Source organism: Ranitomeya variabilis, chromosome 2 (genome assembly GCF_051348905.1).
Source record: "Ranitomeya variabilis isolate aRanVar5 chromosome 2, aRanVar5.hap1, whole genome shotgun sequence".
Classification (NCBI taxonomy): Eukaryota; Metazoa; Chordata; class Amphibia; order Anura; family Dendrobatidae; genus Ranitomeya; species Ranitomeya variabilis.
Window position 1 is genome coordinate 475,997,211 of NC_135233.1, and position 21,212 is coordinate 476,018,422.

At 45.2% G+C, this 21,212-nt stretch overlaps 1 protein-coding gene across 1 annotated transcript; it reads left to right on the forward strand.

Annotated features, from left to right (window-relative positions):
- Positions 1–49: 49 nt before the first annotated feature.
- Positions 50–20,430, forward strand: TMEM80 (transmembrane protein 80). Its single transcript, XM_077287806.1, has 5 exons — positions 50–260; positions 8,914–8,930; positions 10,170–10,263; positions 17,682–17,774; positions 19,746–20,430. The coding sequence occupies exons 1-5, from the start codon at positions 179–181 to the stop codon at positions 19,949–19,951; spliced, it is 492 nt and encodes a 163-aa protein (XP_077143921.1). The 5' UTR covers positions 50–178; the 3' UTR covers positions 19,952–20,430.
- The last annotated feature ends 782 nt before the right edge of the window (positions 20,431–21,212 follow it).

Here is a 21,212-nt window from a genome sequence, read left to right on the forward strand (position 1 = left end):
TGAATATGGGCATATTGAATTCCTAAACTCTCTGTTGGGGGTTGTAACTTCTTCTCGCATTAGTATATCATTAAATTATACTGACATGAATTATCTGTGCTGTAGTCTTGTCCTTTCTGTGAAGATTGTGCCCATATTTTCTTAACGAAGTTTGTTTGCCCTTAAGAAATATGGAAGAATGTTTATGTATTCGTATGTGTGGCGGAGAAAGCCGAGAGTTTCCGAAGGTCTGAGGAGGAACATGGCGGTCACCGCAAGAGGTAAGCGCTGGACGCGTTGCCATAGTAACAGACCCTCAGACGAGGCCTAGCGCCCCCTTTTCTTTATCTCGCTGAGGGGAATGTTCACACTGTGTGTTTTCCCGCCGTTTTTTTTGCATGGAAAATAAGCTCCAAACGTCCATCCATCACTAGCAAGACGCTCAATACAATGCGAGGCAATGGGACGGCTAAAGTGGTGTTTTTTGTGTGCGGTTTTTCTGTTTTTTTCTGCTGCATAAAAAGCTGTTTTTTTCATTGCTTAACCCACCCCTTCATCACCTTGGGATTTTCCTTTTTTTTTTTTTTTGCGTTTTCTCCTTCCCTTCTTCCCAGAGCCATAACTTTTTGTATTTTTCCGTCTATATGGCCATATCAGGGCTTGTTTTTTGTGGGACGAGTTGTACTTTTGAATGACACCATTGGTTTTACCATATCATGTATTGGAAAAGGGGAGTCAATTTCCAAGTGCGGTAAAATAGCAAAAGAATGTTTCTTTTTAATTCTTTTTTTTTTGTACCATGTTCACTAAATGCTAATACTGACCTGCCATTATGATTCTCCAGGTCATTACGAGCTCATAGACACCAAACATGTCTAGGTTCTTTATTATTTGTGCGGTGGAAAAAAAAATCCAAAGTTTGTAAGAAAAATAAATGGCGCCATTTTCCGAGACTCGCAGCATCTCCATTTTTTTCATGATCAGGGGCTGGGTGAGGTCTTTTGTGCCCTGAGCTGACATTTTTATTGATACCATTTTGTGATAGCTATAATGTTTTGATCGCCCGTTACTGCATTTTATTGCAATGTTCCGGCGACCAAAAAGAAAAAACTTGATTCTGGCTTTTTGATTTTTTTTCTCGTTACACCATCTACCGATCGGCTTAATTTAGTTTATATTTTAATAGATCGGATGATTCTGAACTTGGTGATATCAAATATGTGGCTGTTAGGCTATGTGCACACAATGCAGATTTGTAGCGTTTCCGCAGAGTTTTTTTTGCACGCGGAAATGCTCCAAAAATGCAATGGATTATTAAAGCAATGTTAATAAATGATATTCCTGAAGTGTTGTGCACATGATCCAGAAATTTCCATCCTTATTTGCGGCGTTTATTTTCTGCAGCATGTCGATTCTTTTTGCGGACTTGCAGCATTTCTGCACCCATTGACTTCCATTGAGTCAGTCAAAACCGCAGGTGTAAAAAGGTTTGCCGATTTTCTGCTAAAAACGCTGCAGAATTGTCAAAGGGATGTGATGTCAGAAGGAGGAAATGTGTGTGGGCGGAGAATATGTGTGCGTCTGCCTGCGTGTGTGTGTGTGTGTGTGTCTCTGTCTGCGGGTGTCTGTGTGTGTGTCCAGGGTCAGACTGGGGTGTCTGGGGCCCACCAGGGGAATGGACTCTATGGGCCCACCCTACAGCTACAGTATGTACAAATATCTGTACGTCGTTATCCCCATTATAGTGGAGGATCCACTGTAAAACACGGGGCTCCAGCACATCTACTGTGCCCACCATAACTGAGTTCCACATTCTGCCGACTGGGTCCCAGCAGTCAGACCCCACCACCACCACCAATCAATATGTTATCACTCCCGTGGAAAGGTGATTACTAGTAATGAGCGAATATACTCATTACTCGAGATTTCCCGAGCACGCTCGGGTGACCTCCGAGTATTTTTTAGTGCTCATCGCCGCAGCTGAATGATTTACATCTGTTAGCCAGCATAAGTACATGTGGGGGTTGCCTGGTTGCTAGGGAATCCCCACATGTAATCAAGCTGGCTAAGGGATGTAAATCATTCAGCTGAGGTGATGAAAACTAAATCTAACCCCCCAGAGAATATAAGGCTGCCCCCTCATATAGTATAATGCAGCCCCTGCATATATAATATATGGTAGCCCCCTCATAGAGCATAATGCAGCCCCCATAGAATATAATGTAGCCCCCTCATAGAGTATGATGCAATCACCCCTCATAGAATATAATACATTTAATACATAGAATATAATACAGCCTACCACCCCATAGAATATAATGTAGCCCCATAAAAGAGTATGATGCAATCCTCCCTCATGGAATATAATGTAGCCCCCCAGACAATATAATACAGCCCCCCCATAGAATGTAATACAGTACCCCATTGAATGTAATACAGCCCCCCATAGAATATAATACAGCCCACCTCCCAATAGAATATAATACAGCCCCCCATAGAATGTAATACAGAGCCCCATAAAATGTAATACAGCCCCCCCATAGAATGTAATACAGCCCTCCCCATAGAATGTAATACAGCCTCCATAGAATGTAATACACCCCCCCCCCCCCGTATAATGTAATACAGCCTCCCATAGAATATAATACAACCCCCCATAGAATGTAATACAGCCCCCATAGAATATAATGTAGCCCCCCAATAGCCCCACAATCCAGTTATCACTCATTGATATATTAAAAAAATCAAACCATAATCCTCACCTCTCCTCGTGCCCCGCGCTGCTCCGGGGTCCGGTCTCGGCAGCTGCAATGACAGTCTGCCCGGCACATAGCAGGTACGCGATGATATGACATCATCACCGGCACCCGCAGTGTCAGAGGCAGAGCGGGGAATGATGGGAGAGGGAGCGTCAACAGACGCGCTCTCCATCATTGCAACTGAACTGACAGCGGCACAGCGTGCATGGATCGAGCGGCCCACTACTGGCACCGGCCCTTCTGGCATTTGCCAGAAGAGCCCGATGGCCAGTCTGGCCATGCATCCTGGCTCCCCATATATATCTATCCTGGACCCCCCATATATATGCATCCTGGACCCCTGTATATATGCATCCTGGTCCCTTGTCCTGCCCCCCTATAAATCCATCCTGCCCCCTCCCCATATATATATATATATATATATATATACTGTATATATGCATCTTGGCTCCCCCATATATATCCTCCTGGCCCCCCATATATATCCATTCTGGCCCCCCATATCTATGCATCCTGTTCTCTTGTCCTGCCCCCCCATAAATCCACCCTGGCTCCACATATATCGATCCTGGCTCCCCCATATATATGCATACTGGCTCACCCATATATCTGCATCCTGGCCCCCCATATATATGCAATCTGTTCCCTTGTCCTGCCCCCCCATAACTCTATTCTGGCCCCCGATATATATCGATCCTGCTGCCCCCATATATATGTATCCTGGCTCTACCATATATCCATCCTGGCCCCCAATATATATGACTCCATCCTGACTCCCCCATATATAACTATCCTGGCCCCCCATATATGCATCCTGGTCCCCCTCGTATATGCACACCGGACCCCCATATATATGCATCCTGGTCCCTTGTCCAGCCCCCCATAAATCCATCCTGCCCCTATATATATATATATATATATATATATATATATATATATATATATATATATATATATATATATATATAGACATCCTGGCTCCACCATATATATCCATCATGGCTCCCCCACATATATCCCCCTGGCCCCCCATATATACCCATTCTGGCCTCCCCATATATATGCATCCTGTTCTTTTGTCCTGCCCCCCCCCCCCCTCCTATAAATAACTCTATTCTGGCCCCCGATATATATCGATCCTGCTGCCCCCATATATATGTATCCTGGCTCTACCATATATCCATTCTGGCTCCCCATATATATGCATACTGACTCCCCCATATATTTGTATCCTGGCTCTACCATATAGCCATCCTGGTCGCCCATATATCTGCATCCTGGCCCCCCATATATATATCCTGGCTCCCCGCGCCCCATATGTATCCATCTTTGCCCCTCAGATGTATCCATCCTGGTCTTTTTTCCTGCCCCCATATATCCATCCTGCCGCCCCCCTTATATCCATCCTGGTCCTTTTTTCCTGCCCCCCATATATCCATTCTGCCACCCCCTTATATCCATCCTGGTCCTTTTTTCCTGCCATCCATTCTGCCACCCCCCTTATATCCATCCTGGTCCTTTTTTCCTGCCCCCCATATATCCATTCTGCCTCCCCCCTTATATCCATTCTGGTCCTTTTTTCCTGCCCCCCACATATCCATCCTGCCGCCCCCCCTTATATCCATCCTGGTCCTTTTTTCCTGCCCCCCATATATCCATTCTGCCTCCCCCCTTATATCCATTCTGGTCCTGTTTTCCTGCCCCCCACATATCCATCCTGCCGCCCCCCCCTTATATCCATCCTGGTCCTTTTTTCCTGCCCCCCATATATCCATTCTGCCTCCCCCCTTATATCCATCCTGGACCTTTTTTCCTGACCCCCATATATCCATTCTGCCGCCAACCTCCCCCTCCTATAAATCCACCCTAGCTCCCCATATATCGATCCTGGCTCCCCCCCATATACATGCATCCTGGCTCTACCATATATCCATTCTGGCTCCCCATATATATGCATACTGGCTCCCCCATATATCTGCATCCTGGCCCCCCATATATTTGTATCGTGGCTCTACCATATAGCCATCCTGGTTGCCCATAAATCTGCATCCTGGCCCCCCATATATATATCCTGGCTCCCCGCGCCCCATATGTATCCATCTTTGCCCCTCAGATGTATCCATCCTGGTCTTTTTTTCCTGCCCCCATATATCCATCCTGCCGCCCCCCTTATATCCATCCTGGTCCTTTTTTCCTGCCCCCCATATATCCATTCTGCCGCCCCCTTATATCCATCCTGGTCCTTTTTTCCTGCCCTCCATTTATCCATCCTGCCGCCCCCCTTATATCCATCCTGGTCCTTTTTTCCTGCCCTCCATTTATCCATCCTGCCGCTCCCCTTATATCCATCCTGGTCCTTTTTTTCTTGCCCCCCCATATATCCATCCTGGCCCCTTATCTTGACTTCATGGAGACAGAGAGGTAGCCAGAGAGACAGACAGACAGAGAGGCAGAAACAAAAAAAGATTCCTCTCACCTTCCTTCACTCCCAGCGCCGGGCGACGTCTTCCTCCTCTGCAGGTCCGGCGCATACATAGTAAAATGGCCGCCAACCTAGCAGAGGCTGGAGGCTGATATGCGCCCATCGCATGCGGCATATGACACTGACGTCATACGCCGGTGACGACGGTTGCACACTTGACAGATAGGATCGGGACGTGTGACGCCGCAGTTCAGGTAATGACCGCTGCGTGCGCGCTCGCCTGCACATTGCGCTTTGCCCCTAAAAACCTCAGACTTTTTTTTTCTTCTTTTCGTCCTCTCCTGCCCCCAGAGACAAGGGCCCACAGGGGATTTCCCCGGTACCCCGACAGGCCAGTCCGACCCTGTGTGTGTCTGTCTGCGGGTGTCTGTGTGTCTCTGTCCGCGGGTGTCTATGTGTCTCTCTGCGGGTATCTGCGTCTGTGTGTGTCTCTCTGCGGGTGTCTGCGTCTGTCTGCGGGTGTCTGTGTGTGTCTCTCTGCGGGTGTCTGTGTGCCTGTCTGTCTGCGGGTGTCTGTGTCTGTGTGTCTCTCTGCGGGTGTCTGTATGTGTACCCAGGCGTCGTCTGATGGGACTATTACTCCCATCAGGCTATGTCTTCTGTCACATATAACAGAGACAGCATGTGCCGATGATGGAAGAATAGTCTCATCATCCGGCACCTGTGTTCAATTGTAAAAAAAAAACAAAACATTTACATAATTACATACACAATACATACTCAACGAACGCCTAATCCCCGATGCCTGTGTTTCCTGCAAACAAACAAAAATAATAAACCAACATATATTCACTTTTCTGCCGTAGTCCATTTAATACCAAGTGTCCCACTTCGATCCCACACTGCGGGGCGATTACCTCCTGACAGCGTGTCACCGGAGGCCGGGTAGAGCGGTCACATCATGTGACTGTTCTACACGTGAGATCGCCATGGGACACTCGGTATTATATGTTGGTTTATTATTTTATTTTTGTTGCAGGAGACGAGGGCGTTGGGGTTTAGGCGTTCACTAAGTAAGGTAAATTAAGATTCAATAAAGGAGTCTGTGTGATTATTTCAAATAAAGGACTTTATACAGGCTGTGTCTTTATTTACCATGTAACTATAGGATTATCCAAGAAGTATTGTTTCTCCTTGCGGAGATCAACATGCTAAGCATGCCGAGATGAGGAGACTTAAAGCCGCAATGCTCCTCTGGGTAATATGCAAATTATGCATAATTACTATAGGATTAGTAATGGACAGGCCTCTCCATTACTAAGCCATGGGCTTGATTTCACCTGACAATACAAAGGTGACATCAACCCCACAAATATTAGCGAGGCTGGGGCGGCTGAGAGCTGATGTTTTTAGCCTGGGGGATGCCAATATCCATGACCTTGCCTAGCCTTTGCTGGTTCGATTTTATAGGGGGACCCCATGTCAATTTTTTATAGGGTTCCCCTGCAAAATAGCTAGTAAACACTAAGCAAACAGCTGTGAGCTGATATTAATAGCCTGGGAACCTTTATGGCTATTGGCTCCTTCCCAGAATATTAACATCAGCCATCGGTTTTCCCTCTGCTGGTTATTAAAATTAGGTGGGAGCCCATGCAATTTTTTTAATTTAAAAAATATTGCATTTCACGCAGAGTTCTGACAGTTGCTTTTTTGTTACAGCATATATACAGTAGGTTAATTATGTAAGGCTACTTTCACACATCAGGTTTTGGTCTCTCTCTCTCGTCCCCGGAACACGAAGTCCAAATTGTATGCCCGATAAGCAAAAACGGATCTAGCCAAAAACGAATAGCGGCGGGTGGATCACGATTCCACCCACGGCTATTACGGGCACATGTCAGCTGTTAAAACAGCTGACATGTCCCGGGAAAGATGTGGGCTCGCCGCCGGAGCCCACATCAAAGGGAGGGACTCCGACATTGGCGTACTATTACGCCCAATGTCAGAAAGGGGTTAATATTAATGAGGGTATCTGGCTGAAGAGGTTGAACAAGGAAATTACATCGCAATTCTTTTTTTTTTTTTTTTTAGAATATATCTTTATTTAGCACTATGGATTTACAAAAACGCATGAAAATCCGCATCAAAAACCACATCAAAAACGCATAAAATCCGCATAAAAAACGCGCTAACTTTCCACTGCGTTTTCTGCCAAGAGATGCAGAAGATTTCCCCCAAGCAAATCCGCAACGTGCCCACATAGCCTTAGGGGCATATGACTGCTGATTAAATCAGCGGTCATGTGCCGGGAATTATGCGGGCTCAGCATCAAAGAGGTGGAGGCGACTTATGACGTACCTATACGCAATAGGTCGTGAAAGGGTTAATGGATTTCAAAAAATGTCTGTAAAACAGAATTTAAAAAAAAAGAAGGTGGGAATAAAAAGTCTGAAAAACAGCTGGGAAACAGCCAAAAAAATGCCTCAGGTCTTCAAAACTTAAGGTGAATTTTCCTGAAGCGTCTTTTGTTTGAAAAACTAACGTTTTTGACCACCTGAAAAAAAAACACAGTGTGAACATTCCCTTAGACATAAGAGTGTTCCAAAATCAACATTAAAAACCTTTTCAAATGTGCTTTTAATGAATTTCTTATTGATTTTAGTGGAAAAACAAGTGTATATTTTTTTAATGTGGATTTTGAAGCAGATCCATTTCAAAATCAACATCAAAATCCTTTTGTAGTATGTTCATACTGAGTTTTGAGGGTTTTTATGCTGCTTTTGGTTTCAAGTTTTCTACGCTTTCTTTTATGCTTTTCAAAGCTTTTTTTCCTTTAAATGTGTCATAGAACACACCCTATTGCTGCCACCTATAATATAACTAAAACACATTGAGGAAAACCACCTGAGGAAGCGACAGTAACACTCGCGAAACGTGCGTCGGGGTGCGTGGCCGCAGCTCGGACAGGAGTCACTGCACTTCTGGGTAATTAACCCCTTTTTGGAATTTTAACTTTTATTGTCACTACATAACGGACACTGGATTTTTAGTATCACTTTATTGTATGGGTATTTTATCAGCATGGACTGATATGGGTTGATTCATTCAGTCCCTTCCCTTTGTGAGTGGTCTGTTTTTGATTCATCCCATTTCCTTACCATGTGGCCATCTATATACATGATCAGAATATGTTGTAAACGGTGTTCTTATACGTTTTCCTGTCCGTAGTTTATGGCCACTACATCTTGTGGATCACCATTTTTCATATCCGTTAATAAGTAAAGAAAGAATTTTCGTAATATTGATGTATTGTACTTTTATTCTAAAATCTTTTTTTGTATTAATAAATATTGTATTGCATAATAGATGGTGACTCAGGTCCTACTTTTTAATGCATTATATATTGGAGTCAATATATTTGTGAAATCTGTAATAATTTAGTACTATTATTTTGAAAATAACACGTGTGCTTACAAAATCACGCCACTTTTTTTTGTTTTAGTGGATTTTAGACTTGTTTTTTTTTTAGCCAGATTGTATAATTTCTACAAGACTTCTTTACGGGGTCTGTACCCTGCGGCTGCTGTGAACTTATACGATACCCCCCATCTCTGCAGTCTCACAGTGTAGACCGAGGCTTTGAACATTGGTAATATCCTAAGCTGAAAGCAGACGTGATCAGTTCCTTTATGTCATTTATCATGTACCATAACGATATTACTTTTAATTGCTGTTGTTTTTTTTCCCCCCCAGAGAGGAGCTCGCACAATGTATCCTTTTGGATGAAGTATAATCCTCTCCCTATACATTAGAATGTAAACATTAGTTTTACAACCTGACCAATAAGAATTAACATAAAAAGGAGAGGTTTAGGGTTTTGTATGAAATTTAAAGGGAATCTGTCATCAGGATATTGACTTCTAAGGTCAGTCTTGTCTCAGTGCCCTGCTTTCCTTACCCGAGATTCTGTGCAGGTGCCGTTATTGACTCGGGTTGTATCATCAGAGTAGGTGTGCATGCACACTACGCTCCCGATGATGCTGCGAGAGCCGAACTGTTGATCTGCGCATGCGACAACACCAGAGCAATGACGACACCTGCGCAGGATGTCAGGCAGGGAAGGCAGGTCACCGAGAGAAGATTGACCGGAGGTAGGTGGAGAAATAGGGAAAGCGTCAGGAGAGCTGAAAGTGCAATGTCTACCGCCTGCACATATAAGTAAAATTTCAAAGCTAAATTTCTCTACAATTTCCAAAAAAAACCTACAAGCAAGGTAAGAATTTTATAAGCATTAAAGGACCTTTACACACATTCCTTTAGTCAGAGGTCTAATAGCCTGATGACACGTTCCCTTTAAAGGGGTATTCCTAGAATTAAAAGTTACCCCTATCCAAGGGATATTGGAGCACCTGGTGATCCCGGTAACCGGACTCTGCCTAAACAGGTTATTAAGCCACCGCCAATCAGCAGGCATGTAGCCGTTCTGCCGACATTTACTGATTCTAGGTGGATGATGTAAATTCAGCCTAAAATCTGATACACGTGTTCAAGATGTGTCCATAAATGCCAGTTATGGCTTGCTCCATGCGCTTATTGGCACAAAGTCAGCGCAGCTTGAGACCAAACATCCCCATGATCCAGGCGCCAGTAAATATCTGAAAAATAAAGGACAAATTCCCTTTAATTGGTAACAGCGAGAACATATTCCCGGAAAGATGACAGTGACTGGCTGCGTTCGTCCTTTCTTCCTTCATTGCAGCGTTCCTCCCGCTGTACAGAGACTAATAATCAGGAAATAAAATATTTAATGCTACGCCCCAGAAATCACACGTGAACATTGAGTCTGGTACCTTATGAAATCTAAGAATCTGGACTTCAATGTCAAACCAAGATCATAGAATAGTAGAGTTCATCTCTAGTCCTTCTATTCTCGCTGCCACGATCTATTGTGTGTATCTCATCATTTTTCCATTTTCTTCAAGCCATTTTTCTCATCTGTATAATACCAGTGCTTGTTGGTCCTACTGCAGATTCTCCTTTACATCAACGTGCTGTATTATGTTTTCTATTTTTTGGCAACGCTGATTATGATCATCTATAAAAGTAAGTATGTGACAGACGTATAGGAAGCTGCTGAATCGTAATATAGCATCGTAATCACAGACAGAGCATTGCCAGTTATCCTCCAGTTCAGCCAGTTCCTGGGTTATGAGCCAGATAAGATCTGTAGGTTTGTTATCCATATTTGTAAGTTGGAACAGGGCCCACAAACCTAATACCTCATCGCTGACTTCTCCGGCCTCCCTGCTAACCGGTCCTCTTCTTTTAGTCATAGAACACCATGGTCTCTTCACTATAGGCCAGGACTTCTAGGCCAAACCTCTGAGGTCATAAGGTTGTGGGGCACGTCTTGACGTCACGTTCTTATAACAGCATGCCGTGACCTCTGAGACCTCAATACACGGTCGGAAGTCTTGACCTATAGTGGAGAGGCAGGAGATACGGAGCACAATGGAGTAAAGGAGAGGCCCGGACAGTGTGTCCAGAGAGGTGATTCACTAGATGAGTAATAGGGTTTTTTTTTAACATCTTTTGTTCGTAACTAGAAGACTCACGTAAGTTGGATTTTCTTAAGTCGGGAACTGCCTGTATTCTCATCCAGACAACGCCAGCCTAGCGTGAGCTGGTGGAGCCACATCATGGTGGCCTCTTTGATCTTGACCAGACACTGCACCAGCCTCCGCTAAAGGCTGCAGACAGACAACCATATTTCTCGTGCAAGTATCGCATTTCAGTGCATGGACTGGCCCGGCACCACTCCTGACCTGAACGTGACCACATCTGGGGGACAGGGGAGGATGGGAGGAGGATGGGGGGAGGATGGAGGAGGACGGGGGAGGATGGAGGAGTCATGCATACAGGGTGGGAGGATGGGGGAGCCATGCATACAGGGTGGGAGGATGGGGGAGCCATGCATACAGGATGGGGGAGCCATGCATAAAGGATGGGGGAGCCATGCATACAGGGTGGGAGGATGGGGGAGCCATGCATACAGGATGGGGGAGCCATGTATACAGGATGGGGGAGCCATGCATACAGGATGGGGGAGCCATGCATACAGGGTGGGAGGATGGGGGAGCCATGCATACAAGATGGGGGAGCCATGCATACAGGGTGGGAGGATGGGGGAGCCATGCATACAGGGTGGGAGGATGGGGGAGCCATGCATACAGGGTGGGAGGATGGGGGAGCCATGCATACAGGATGGGGGAGCCATGCATACAGGATGGGGGAGCCATGCATACAGGATGGGGGAGCCATGCATAAAGGATGGGGGAGCCATGCATACAGGGTGGGAGGATGGGGGAGCCATGCATACAGGATGGGGGAGCCATGTATACAGGATGGGGGAGCCATGCATACAGGATGGGGGAGCCATGCATACAGGGTGGGAGGATGGGGGAGCCATGCATACAAGATGGGGGAGCCATGCATACAGGGTGGGAGGATGGGGGAGCCATGCATACAGGGTGGGAGGATGGGGGAGCCATGCATACAGGGTGGGAGGATGGGGGAGCCATGCATACAGGGTGGGAGGATGGGGGAGCCATGCATACAGGGTGGGAGGATGGGGGAGCCATGCATACAGGATGGGAGGATGGGGGAGCCATGCATACAGGATGGGAGGATGGGGAGCCATGCATACAGGGTGGGAGGATGGGGAGCCATGCATACAGGATGGGGGAGCCATGCATACAGGATGGGGGAGCCATGCATGCAAGATGGGAGGATGGGGGGGCCATGCATACAAGATGGGACAGGGGGAGCCATGCATACAACAGGGGGAGCCACACAGAGCAAGACAGGGAACCCACGCATACCGGGATAGGGATGAGGGGACAATACATACCCGGCTTATACTCGAGTCGATAAGCTTACCCAGTTTTTTGTGGCAAAATTAGGTGCCTCGGGCAGAAAAGTGAGTGGGCACAGAATAGAAACTGAGTAGTGGGGGCTTAGCATGAGGGGGACAGTGTAAGGGCACAGCCAGGGGGGGACAGTATGCCAAGGAGGGGGAGTGTGATGAGAGAGTACAGTATAGAGATTGAGCCCTATAGGGGGGACACAGTGTGAGAGGACAGTGTGAAGAGGGGGCCGGTATGGAAAGGAGAGGTCAGTGTGAAGAGTATGTACCATAAGAGGGACAATGTGGGGGTCATATTTTGTGCAGACAATATAGTGAGGGGTAATTTTTTATTCAGGAGCATTATAATGACAGAAAAGAAAAAGCAACGAAGATCAGCTCACCTCCTCTCAGTCCCAGCGCACGGATCATGCAGTGCTGCAAGTAGTATGAAGGAAAAGCAGAAGTCCAGCGTGGGTGATGTCCATAAAAAATACCTTTTATTCCATTTTTGTTAAAAGCACATAAATCCAAAGTCCATCTTCATATCCATAGACACAAAAACGGGTGATTCCTACCAGTGACAGTCACAGGCATAAAGTGCATTAAAATCAAACGCGTTTCAACGGTCGTGCCGCCTTACTCATTGTGATAAAAGTAAAATGAAAGAGGGCTGCCATATAGGACTAGGCCCATTAGGTTACACCCCCTGATCTTGCAGACAACAGAAACAGGGCAACACCTACAGGTAATTAGTGAGTTTAGCCTGAAATTTGCATGTACAAATACTATGCTTAAAGGTACCGTCACACTAAACGATATCGCTAGCAATCCGTGACGTTGCAGCGTCCTGGATAGCGATATCGTTGTGTTTGACACGCAGCAGCGATCAGGATCCTGCTGTGATATCGCTGGTCGTTGATTAAAGTTCAGAACTTTATTTGGTCGTCAGATCGCCGTGTATCGTTGTGTTTGACAGCAAAAGCAACGATACCAGCGATGTTTTACAATGGTAACCAGGGTAAATATCGGGTTACTAAGCGCAGGGCCGCGCTTAGTAACCCGATGTTTACCCTGGTTACCAGTGTAAAATGTAAAAAAACAACAGTACATACTCACCCTCTGATGTCTGTCACACGTCCCTCGCCGTCCGCTTCCTGCACTGACTGAGCACCGGCCGCAAAATGAAAGTACAGCACAGCGGTGACGTCACCTCTCTGCTGTTAGGGCCGGCACTCAGTCAGTGCAGGAAGCGGACGCCGGGGGACGTGTGACAGACATCAGAGGGTGAGTATGTACTGTTTGTTTTTTTACATTTTACACTGGTAACCAGGGTAAACATCGGGTTACTAAGCGCGGCCCTGCGCTTAGCAACCCGATGTTTACCCTGGTTACCCGGGGACCTCGGCATAGTTGGTCGCTGGAGAGCGGTCTGTGTGACAGCTCTCCAGCGACGCTGCAGCGATCGGCATCGTTGTCTGTATCGCTGCAGCGTCGCTTAGTGTGACGGTACCTTAAGGCAGGAGAAAGAAAGAAAGAAAAAAAAACAACAACAAAAAAAAAAACATATATGCCAGAATTATATCTTATCATTCATAATAATTCATAAGATCCTGCCGGATATTCATGCCTAGGGGGGCTCTGGACTTAAGTTGATACATCCACCACATCTCTCTGTTGGTTATTTTTCTTTTTATATCTCCTCCTCGAAATGGAGCTTTAACCCTTTCAATCCCGCGGACCTCCAATGAGCTGACGTCCCCATTGTGTTTATGGATGAAGTGTTTGGATGCAGTCAAATACACCACATTGGAGGTGTTGCAGTTCAAAGAGATTACTGATATCATCAGAAAAAGAATCCCTATGCTGAGCCAGGATAAAAAGCTGAACCAAATCCTGGCCAAACCAGTGCGCTATATCGCTAAAAAAGCCCCTAGTCTGAATGACATCTTATCCCCCAGCCTCTTTGTTAGTGAGGACAAAAGGTTAAAAGAGAAAGAAAACTGGCTCAGTACTAAAGGCACATACAAGTGTGAGCACAATATCTGCACCTGCTGTAAATATATGGTGACCAGTAAGGAATTCCACTCATCTGTCACTAAAAAGACATACAAAATTCACCACTACATTAACTGCAACACCTCCAATGTGGTGTATCTGATTAATTGCACCACCTGTGACCAGCAATATGTGGGGTGCACAGGGGGTCCCCTGAAGGTGAGAATACGGAGGCACCTGTCTGATGCAGTGAATAAAATTACTCATAAGAGCTCTGCTGCATCCAAACACTTCATCCATAAACACAATGGGGACGTCAGCTCATTGGAGGTCCGCGGGATTGAAAGGGTTAAAGCTCCATTTCGAGGGGGAGATATAAAAAGAAAAATAACCAACAGAGAGATATGGTGGATGTATCAACTTAAGTCCAGAGCCCCCCTAGGCATGAATATCCGGCAGGATCTTATGAATTATTATGAATGATAAGATATAATTCTGGCATATATGTTTGTTTTTTTTGTTGTTGTTTTTTTTTCTTTCTTTCTTTCTCCTGCCTTAGAGCTGTCCCACACGTCCAGATAATTCCGGTACCGGAAAAAATCGGTACCGGAGTTATCCTTGTCCGTGTGCCCGTGAGCTCACGTAGGCCATACGTGCGGCACACGTGTGCCGCCCGTGTGCCGAGTGGGTACCACACGGAGCGTGTGGTACCCACGCGTGTGGTACACTGCATCGTGCTGAAACCGCGATTCATATCTTCTGTGCAGCAGCGTTTGCTGCATAGAAGATATGAATAATAGTGTTTAAAAGAAAGATCTATGTGTCCAACGCCCTCCCACCCCCTGTGCGCCTCCCCGCTGTTCTGAAAATACTCACCCGCTTCCCTCGTTGGCTGTCGCTGCTTCCTGTGCTGGCCGACCCTTCTACTGTATGCGGTCACGTGGGGCCGCTCATTTACAGTCATGAATAGGCGGCTCCACCCCTATGGGAGGTGGAGCCACATATTCATGACTAATCGGCGGTCCCACGTGACCGCATACAGTAGAAGGGTCGGCCAGGACAGGACAATGCGAGGGAGGCGGGTGAGTATTTTCAGAACAGCGACGGGGCGCACAGGGGGTGGGAGGGCGGCGGACAGATAGATCTTTCTTTTAAACACTATTATTCATATCTTCTATGCAGCAAACGCTGCTGCACAGAAGATATGAATGGCGGCTTCAGCACCATGTGGGGGGGACAGCGCTTACTGTAGCGCTGTCTCCTGCACGCCACACGGACTGCACACGGAGACCGTCCGTGTGCGGTCCGTGTTTTACACGGACCCATTGACTTTAATGGGTCTGTGTAAGACGTGCGCTCCCACGAACACTGACATGTCTCCGTGTTTGGCACACGGAGACACGGTCCGCAAAAAATCAATGACATCTGCACAGATGCATTGATTTTTATGGGTCTACGTGTGTCAGTGTCTCCGGTACGTGAGGAAACTGTCACCTCACGTACCGGAGCCACTGACGTGTGAAACCGGCCTTAAGCATAGTATTTGTACATGCAAATTTCAGGCTAAACTCACTAATTACCTGTAGGTGTTGCCCTGTTTCTGTTGTCTGCAAGATCAGGGGGTGTAACCTAATGGGCCTAGTCCTATATGGCAGCCCTCTTTCATTTTACTTTTATCACAATGAGTAAGGCCGTGACCATTGAAACGCGTTTGATTTTAATGCACTTTAAGCCTGTGACTGTCACTGGTATGAATCACCCGTTTTTGTGTCTATGGATATGAAGATGGACTTTGGATTTATGTGCTTTTAACAAAAATGGAATAAAAGGTATTTTTTATGGACATCACCCACGCTGGACTTCTGCTTTTGCATTATAATGACACTTCTATCTTTAAGGGCATCGTGGAGATTTTCTGCAAAAGAGCGGAGAAGATGGAAGTCTGCAGAGACGAGCTGTGAATGAGAAAACTCATCATGGGATCTGGACAAGATGAAGAAAAGAAGGAGATCGGCTCCAGAGACGACGTCATCTATACGGTGCCTGGATGTAAATGTTATTTGTGATGCTAACTAACTCTTGTGTTTTTATTTATGTTAGGGGCATTAAAGGGGACGTCCAGGTTTGTAATGAGACTGCAGTCATTCTTTGTGACTGCAGACTTCTGAGTTCTCACAGTGCGCACTGCACGCTGTCAGGATTCTCTCGTGCTGGTGATTTACATACATGCGGTCACATGCTGACTAGACATATGTGGCCTCACTCTATGAAAATGAACTGAGCGAGGCCGGGCACGTCTAGTTGGAATGTGGTCAGAAGTATACAAATCATGTGCTTGTGCTGACATGACCGTCCACCGGCAAGGGAGAATCCTAAAAGTGTGCAGTGCATTAGTTGTGAGAATTCAGAAGCTGCGATGTCAGGATTCAGCTCTGCAGGTTCCAGTAGTCGTCACATGGACACTTCACTCATATGCGATTTTCATACTTATGGTCCTGTGACAACACGTTTCTCTTCTCTGAACATTGAGAGCATTAGGGAGAGCAGCTCATGGGTACATGACTAAGTGTGAAAATCGCATATGTCCTTGGCGGGGAGGGGGGGGGGCACCAAAATGAATTCTTGCCTCTGGTGCCAAAAACCCTAGATACACCTCTGCCATATGCTACTGGTAGCGGTGATTACCGGGTCCGGTGGAGGGAGGTCTGTGCACAGTGCAGCACAGGCAGTGAGGCAGGGACTGAGGGTGTGTGCAGAGAGACAATGGAGACCCGGAGACTGCCCGTCCCAGTCTACGCCATAGCCTGGAGCCTCATTATCATAGGAATATAGCAACTAATAAACTGTAAAGCTTTATAGTGTAGTTTTAGGTCAGAGAGATGGTTAGGGATGAGCTAGCAAGGTGCAGGCAGGGACAGGTAGTGATGGCTACTTGCGAACATGTGCGGCACTTGCGGTTTTGCAATTGCGGTGAGACAAAAAATCACTGTTTTTTTCCGAATCGCGGCAAAACCGCAAGTGCCGCACATGTCCGCAAGTCCCATAGGGAATGAGTGAGGCCGAGCGTAGTTGCCGTAAGTGACCCATTATGCGGCAGATACAGAAAAGGCTACTTTCACATCAGCGATTACTGCCAGAGTCACTGCCGATAGTGTCATACTCACCAATGGGGGAGGCAGCACTAAAAGTGCCTAGGGCAGCAGAAACTCTAAATACGGCCCTGCACATGATGTATTCCTTTGGTATCACAGTTTAGTTGAGATTCTGTCCCATCTACTTGGATGGGCTAGTTTTACTGAACAGAAGAACTGAGAAAAATATTAAAATAAATCTAGCTTCACCCGCTGTTTCTGTAGGGACCGGCTGACCATCTAATGATCTCCTGAGCATCAGGGGACAGTTGTTGTGTTCTGGTAGTATAGGTTAGGGTACAGATGGATAGAGCATGTTGAATTTCATCATGCCCGATCCTTTCTTTTCACTTGAGATAATCTGTCACTATAGGTGTCTGCTGGCGGCTTATTCTTCTCTCCCCAACACCAGAGCGTGAGCGTTGTGTGCCATCCTCCACATTTCCTTCTGACATTCACCTTATTACCGTTTCCCATCTTTCTCACAGGTCAGGTCTACAGTTATCCAGATTCTAATTTAGCATTAGACCTCGGCCTACTCTTCTTGATGGCGATTCTGGAATCTTTGAGGCTGTACATGGGTAAGAAAGAACATGTACTATATAAGGGGGATGTTCCTGCAGAAAAAGAAGAACTCGGGATGGACATATACAGGTCCTTCTCAAAAAATTAGCATATAGTGTTAAATTTCATTATTTACCATAATGTAATGATTACAATTAAACTTTCATATATTATAGATTCATTATCCACCAACTGAAATTTGTCAGGTCTTTTATTGTTTTAATACTGATGATTTTGGCATACAACTCCTGATAACCCAAAAAACCTGTCTTAATAAATTAGCATATTTCACCCGTCCAATCAAATAAAAGTGTTTTTTAATAACAAACAAAAAAACCATCAAATAATAATGTTCAGTTATGCACTCAATACTTGGTCGGGAATCCTTTGGCAGAAATGACTGCTTCAATGCGGCGTGGCATGGAGGCAATCAGCCTGTGACACTGCTGAGATGTTATGGAGGCCCAGGATGCTTCAATAGCGGCCTTAAGCTCATCCAGAGTGTTGGGTCTTGCGTCTCTCAACTTTCTCTTCACAATATCCCACAGATTCTCTATGGGGTTCAGGTCAGGAGAGTTGGCAGGCCAATTGAGCACAGTAATACCATGGTCAGTAAACCATTTACCAGTGGTTTTGGCACTGTGAGCAGGTGCCAGGTCGTGCTGAAAAATGAAATCTTCATCTCCATAAAGCATTTCAGCCGATGGAAGCATGAAGTGCTCCAAAATCTCCTGATAGCTAGCTGCATTGACCCTGCCCTTGATGAAACACAGTGGACCAACACCAGCAGCTGACATGGCACCCCACACCATCACTGACTGTGGGTACTTGACACTGGACTTCAGGCATTTTGGCATTTCCTTCTCCCCAGTCTTCCTCCAGACTCTGGCACCTTGATTTCCGAATGACATGCAAAATTTGCTTTCATCAGAAAAAAGTACTTGGGACCACTTAGCAACAGTCCAGTGCTGCTTCTCTGTAGCCAGCAACAGTCCAGTGCTGCTTCTCTGTAGCCCAGGTCAGGCGCTTCTGCCGCTGTTTATGGTTCAAAAGTGGCTTTACCTGGGGAATGCGGCACCTGTAGCCACACCAGACTCAGTCCACTGCTTCCTCAGGTTCCCCAAGGTCTGGAATCGGTCCTTCTCCACAATCTTCCTCAGGGTCCTGTCACCTCTTCTCGTTGTACAGCGTTTTCTGCCACATTGTTTCCTTCCAACAGACTTACCATTGAGGTGCCTTGATACAGCACTCTGGGAACAGCCTATTTGTTGAGAAATTTCTTTCTGGGTCTTACCCTCTTGCTTGAGGGTGTCAATGATGGCCTTCTTGACATCTGTCAGGTCGCTAGTCTTACCCATGATGGGGGTTTTGAGTAATGAACCAGGCAGGGAGTTTTTAAAAGCCTCAGGTATCTTTTGCATGTGTTTAGAGTTAATTAGTTGATTCAGAAGATTAGGGTAATAGGTCGTTTAGAGAACCTTTTCTTGATATGCTAATTTATTGAGACAGGTTTTTTGGGTTATCAGGAGTTGTATGCCAAAATCATCAGTATTAAAACAATAAAAGACCTGACAAATTTCAGTTGGTGGATAATGAATCTATAATATATGAAAGTTTAATTGTAATCATTACATTATGGTAAATAATGAAATTTAACACTATATGCTAATTTTTTGAGAAGGACCTGTAGAATTATCCTGCCTGGATTTACTTTACTGGTTTATTGCTGTGTTATTTTGGGCAAAATAAACTATTACAATATATCATCTTTGGGGCAGATTTGTAAATGTGCTAGAGAATTACTCCTTGTTTATCATCCAGCTGCTACATTTTATGAGATTATAACAAAACCTAAGAAACTGATCATAGAGTGACTTATAAAGGGATTTTCTAGATCTGTTACATTAATAATCAGTTTCTTGCTGGAATAAGAAATCTACGGATTATAGCACAACATCACTGGAAACTGATGATAGGTTTTATTACAGGATCAATGGGAAACTTGAAAGAAGAAGCGCTCCCGTTATTATCCAGCCTGTTCTTCACTGCTGGCAATATCACCCTGTCTGTATATTTTCTTATATGGCAGACATATATCCTGGTTGCAGATGTAACTATCAACGCGATCCTATTGGTTTTTTATGGGCTGGAAGCGATCCTACAGCTGTTCGCCATTGCAACATTCTTCCGTTAAAGGGAATAACTTCTTGGGATATTGGTGTTTTATATGTTACTTTGTTTCTTAAAGTTCAAGAAATCCACAAATGGAGATAAAAAAAGACTGGAGAACTGTGCAGTAATCTATACTAAGATAGATACAGTCATGGTCGAAAGTGTTGGCACCCATGAATTTTTTCCAGAAAATGAAGTATTCCACCCTGAAAATTATTGCAGTTACTCATGTTTTGTTATACATGTTAATTTCCTTTGTGTATTGAAGCAACAGAAAAAAGGCAAATTGAACATCATTTCACACAAAACCTCAAAAGACAAAATTTCAAGGGTGCCAACTTTTTTGGCCATGACTGTAGATAGATAGATTATGTATGTGTGTTTATAGACAGTACTGAGTTCATTTTTGTGACCTCACTTTTATATACCGTTTTACAGTTAAGTTTCTATTGAATGAATAATTTATTTTACTATGAAATTCATTAAACATTTACATGTTTGTAAAAAGTCTGGATTTGTTTATTTATGGAAGGATCGTGTCCCCGTTGACTATCACATTTCTTGTACAGAGCCCACAAGTGAACTATATGTACAGTTACATTATCCAGTGTTGAGTTTAGGGCTCGTACATACGTCATTTTTTTTCACCTACGAGACTGACGGTTTCATCCGTGTTTTTATCATCCTAGTTTGGGCAGATTTTCATCATGTTTTTCTCATGTGAAAAACAAAGTTTCTCCACTTTCTCCTATGTAACGCGAAAAGACAACCGTTCTCGGAGGGCATTTGAGTGCTGTCCCTTTTTTTTTTTTTTTTTTTCACGGACCCATAGACATGCATTGTTGGTATTGATCTGACACTCGGACATGTCGCCTTGATTTTTCGCAGACATATGAATGGCCTCATTCACTATTCTAGGTACGAGTGCTATCGGCGAAAACCAAAGCTAGAACTCGTGCGCAAAAAAACGTCTGAATGAGCTCTTAGATAGTATAGTGCCACATGGCATACAGAAAGAATATAAATGTGTATATCCACCTAATGAGCTGGGTGCTGGTGGACAATCGTGCTCGGCCCCTTTACCCCTCTGTAGTGTGAGCCACTGTTCACCGTAAGGAGCAGAGGATCTGCTGTAGCACAGCAGTGTAGCTAAAGCGCTCCATAAACACTGGACCAATGTCGTCTGAACCCACCGATATCCACAGGATCAGCCGACACTCTAATGTGTAGGGGAACCTCACACAATTGATTGTTGGGGGACTTAAGGGTCCGTCGTGCCCAAT

Excerpts from the sequence above, each read along its gene's own strand:
- TMEM80 (XM_077287806.1), top strand. The coding sequence starts at position 179 with ATGTTTATGTATTCGTATGTGTGGCGGAGAAAGCCGAGAGTTTCCGAA. Across the intron at positions 10,264-17,681 it reads GATTATGATCATCTATAAAA|GTCAGGTCTACAGTTATCCA; the intron begins GTAAGTATGTGA and ends TCTTTCTCACAG. Across the intron at positions 17,775-19,745 it reads ATCTTTGAGGCTGTACATGG|GATCAATGGGAAACTTGAAA; the intron begins GTAAGAAAGAAC and ends GTTTTATTACAG.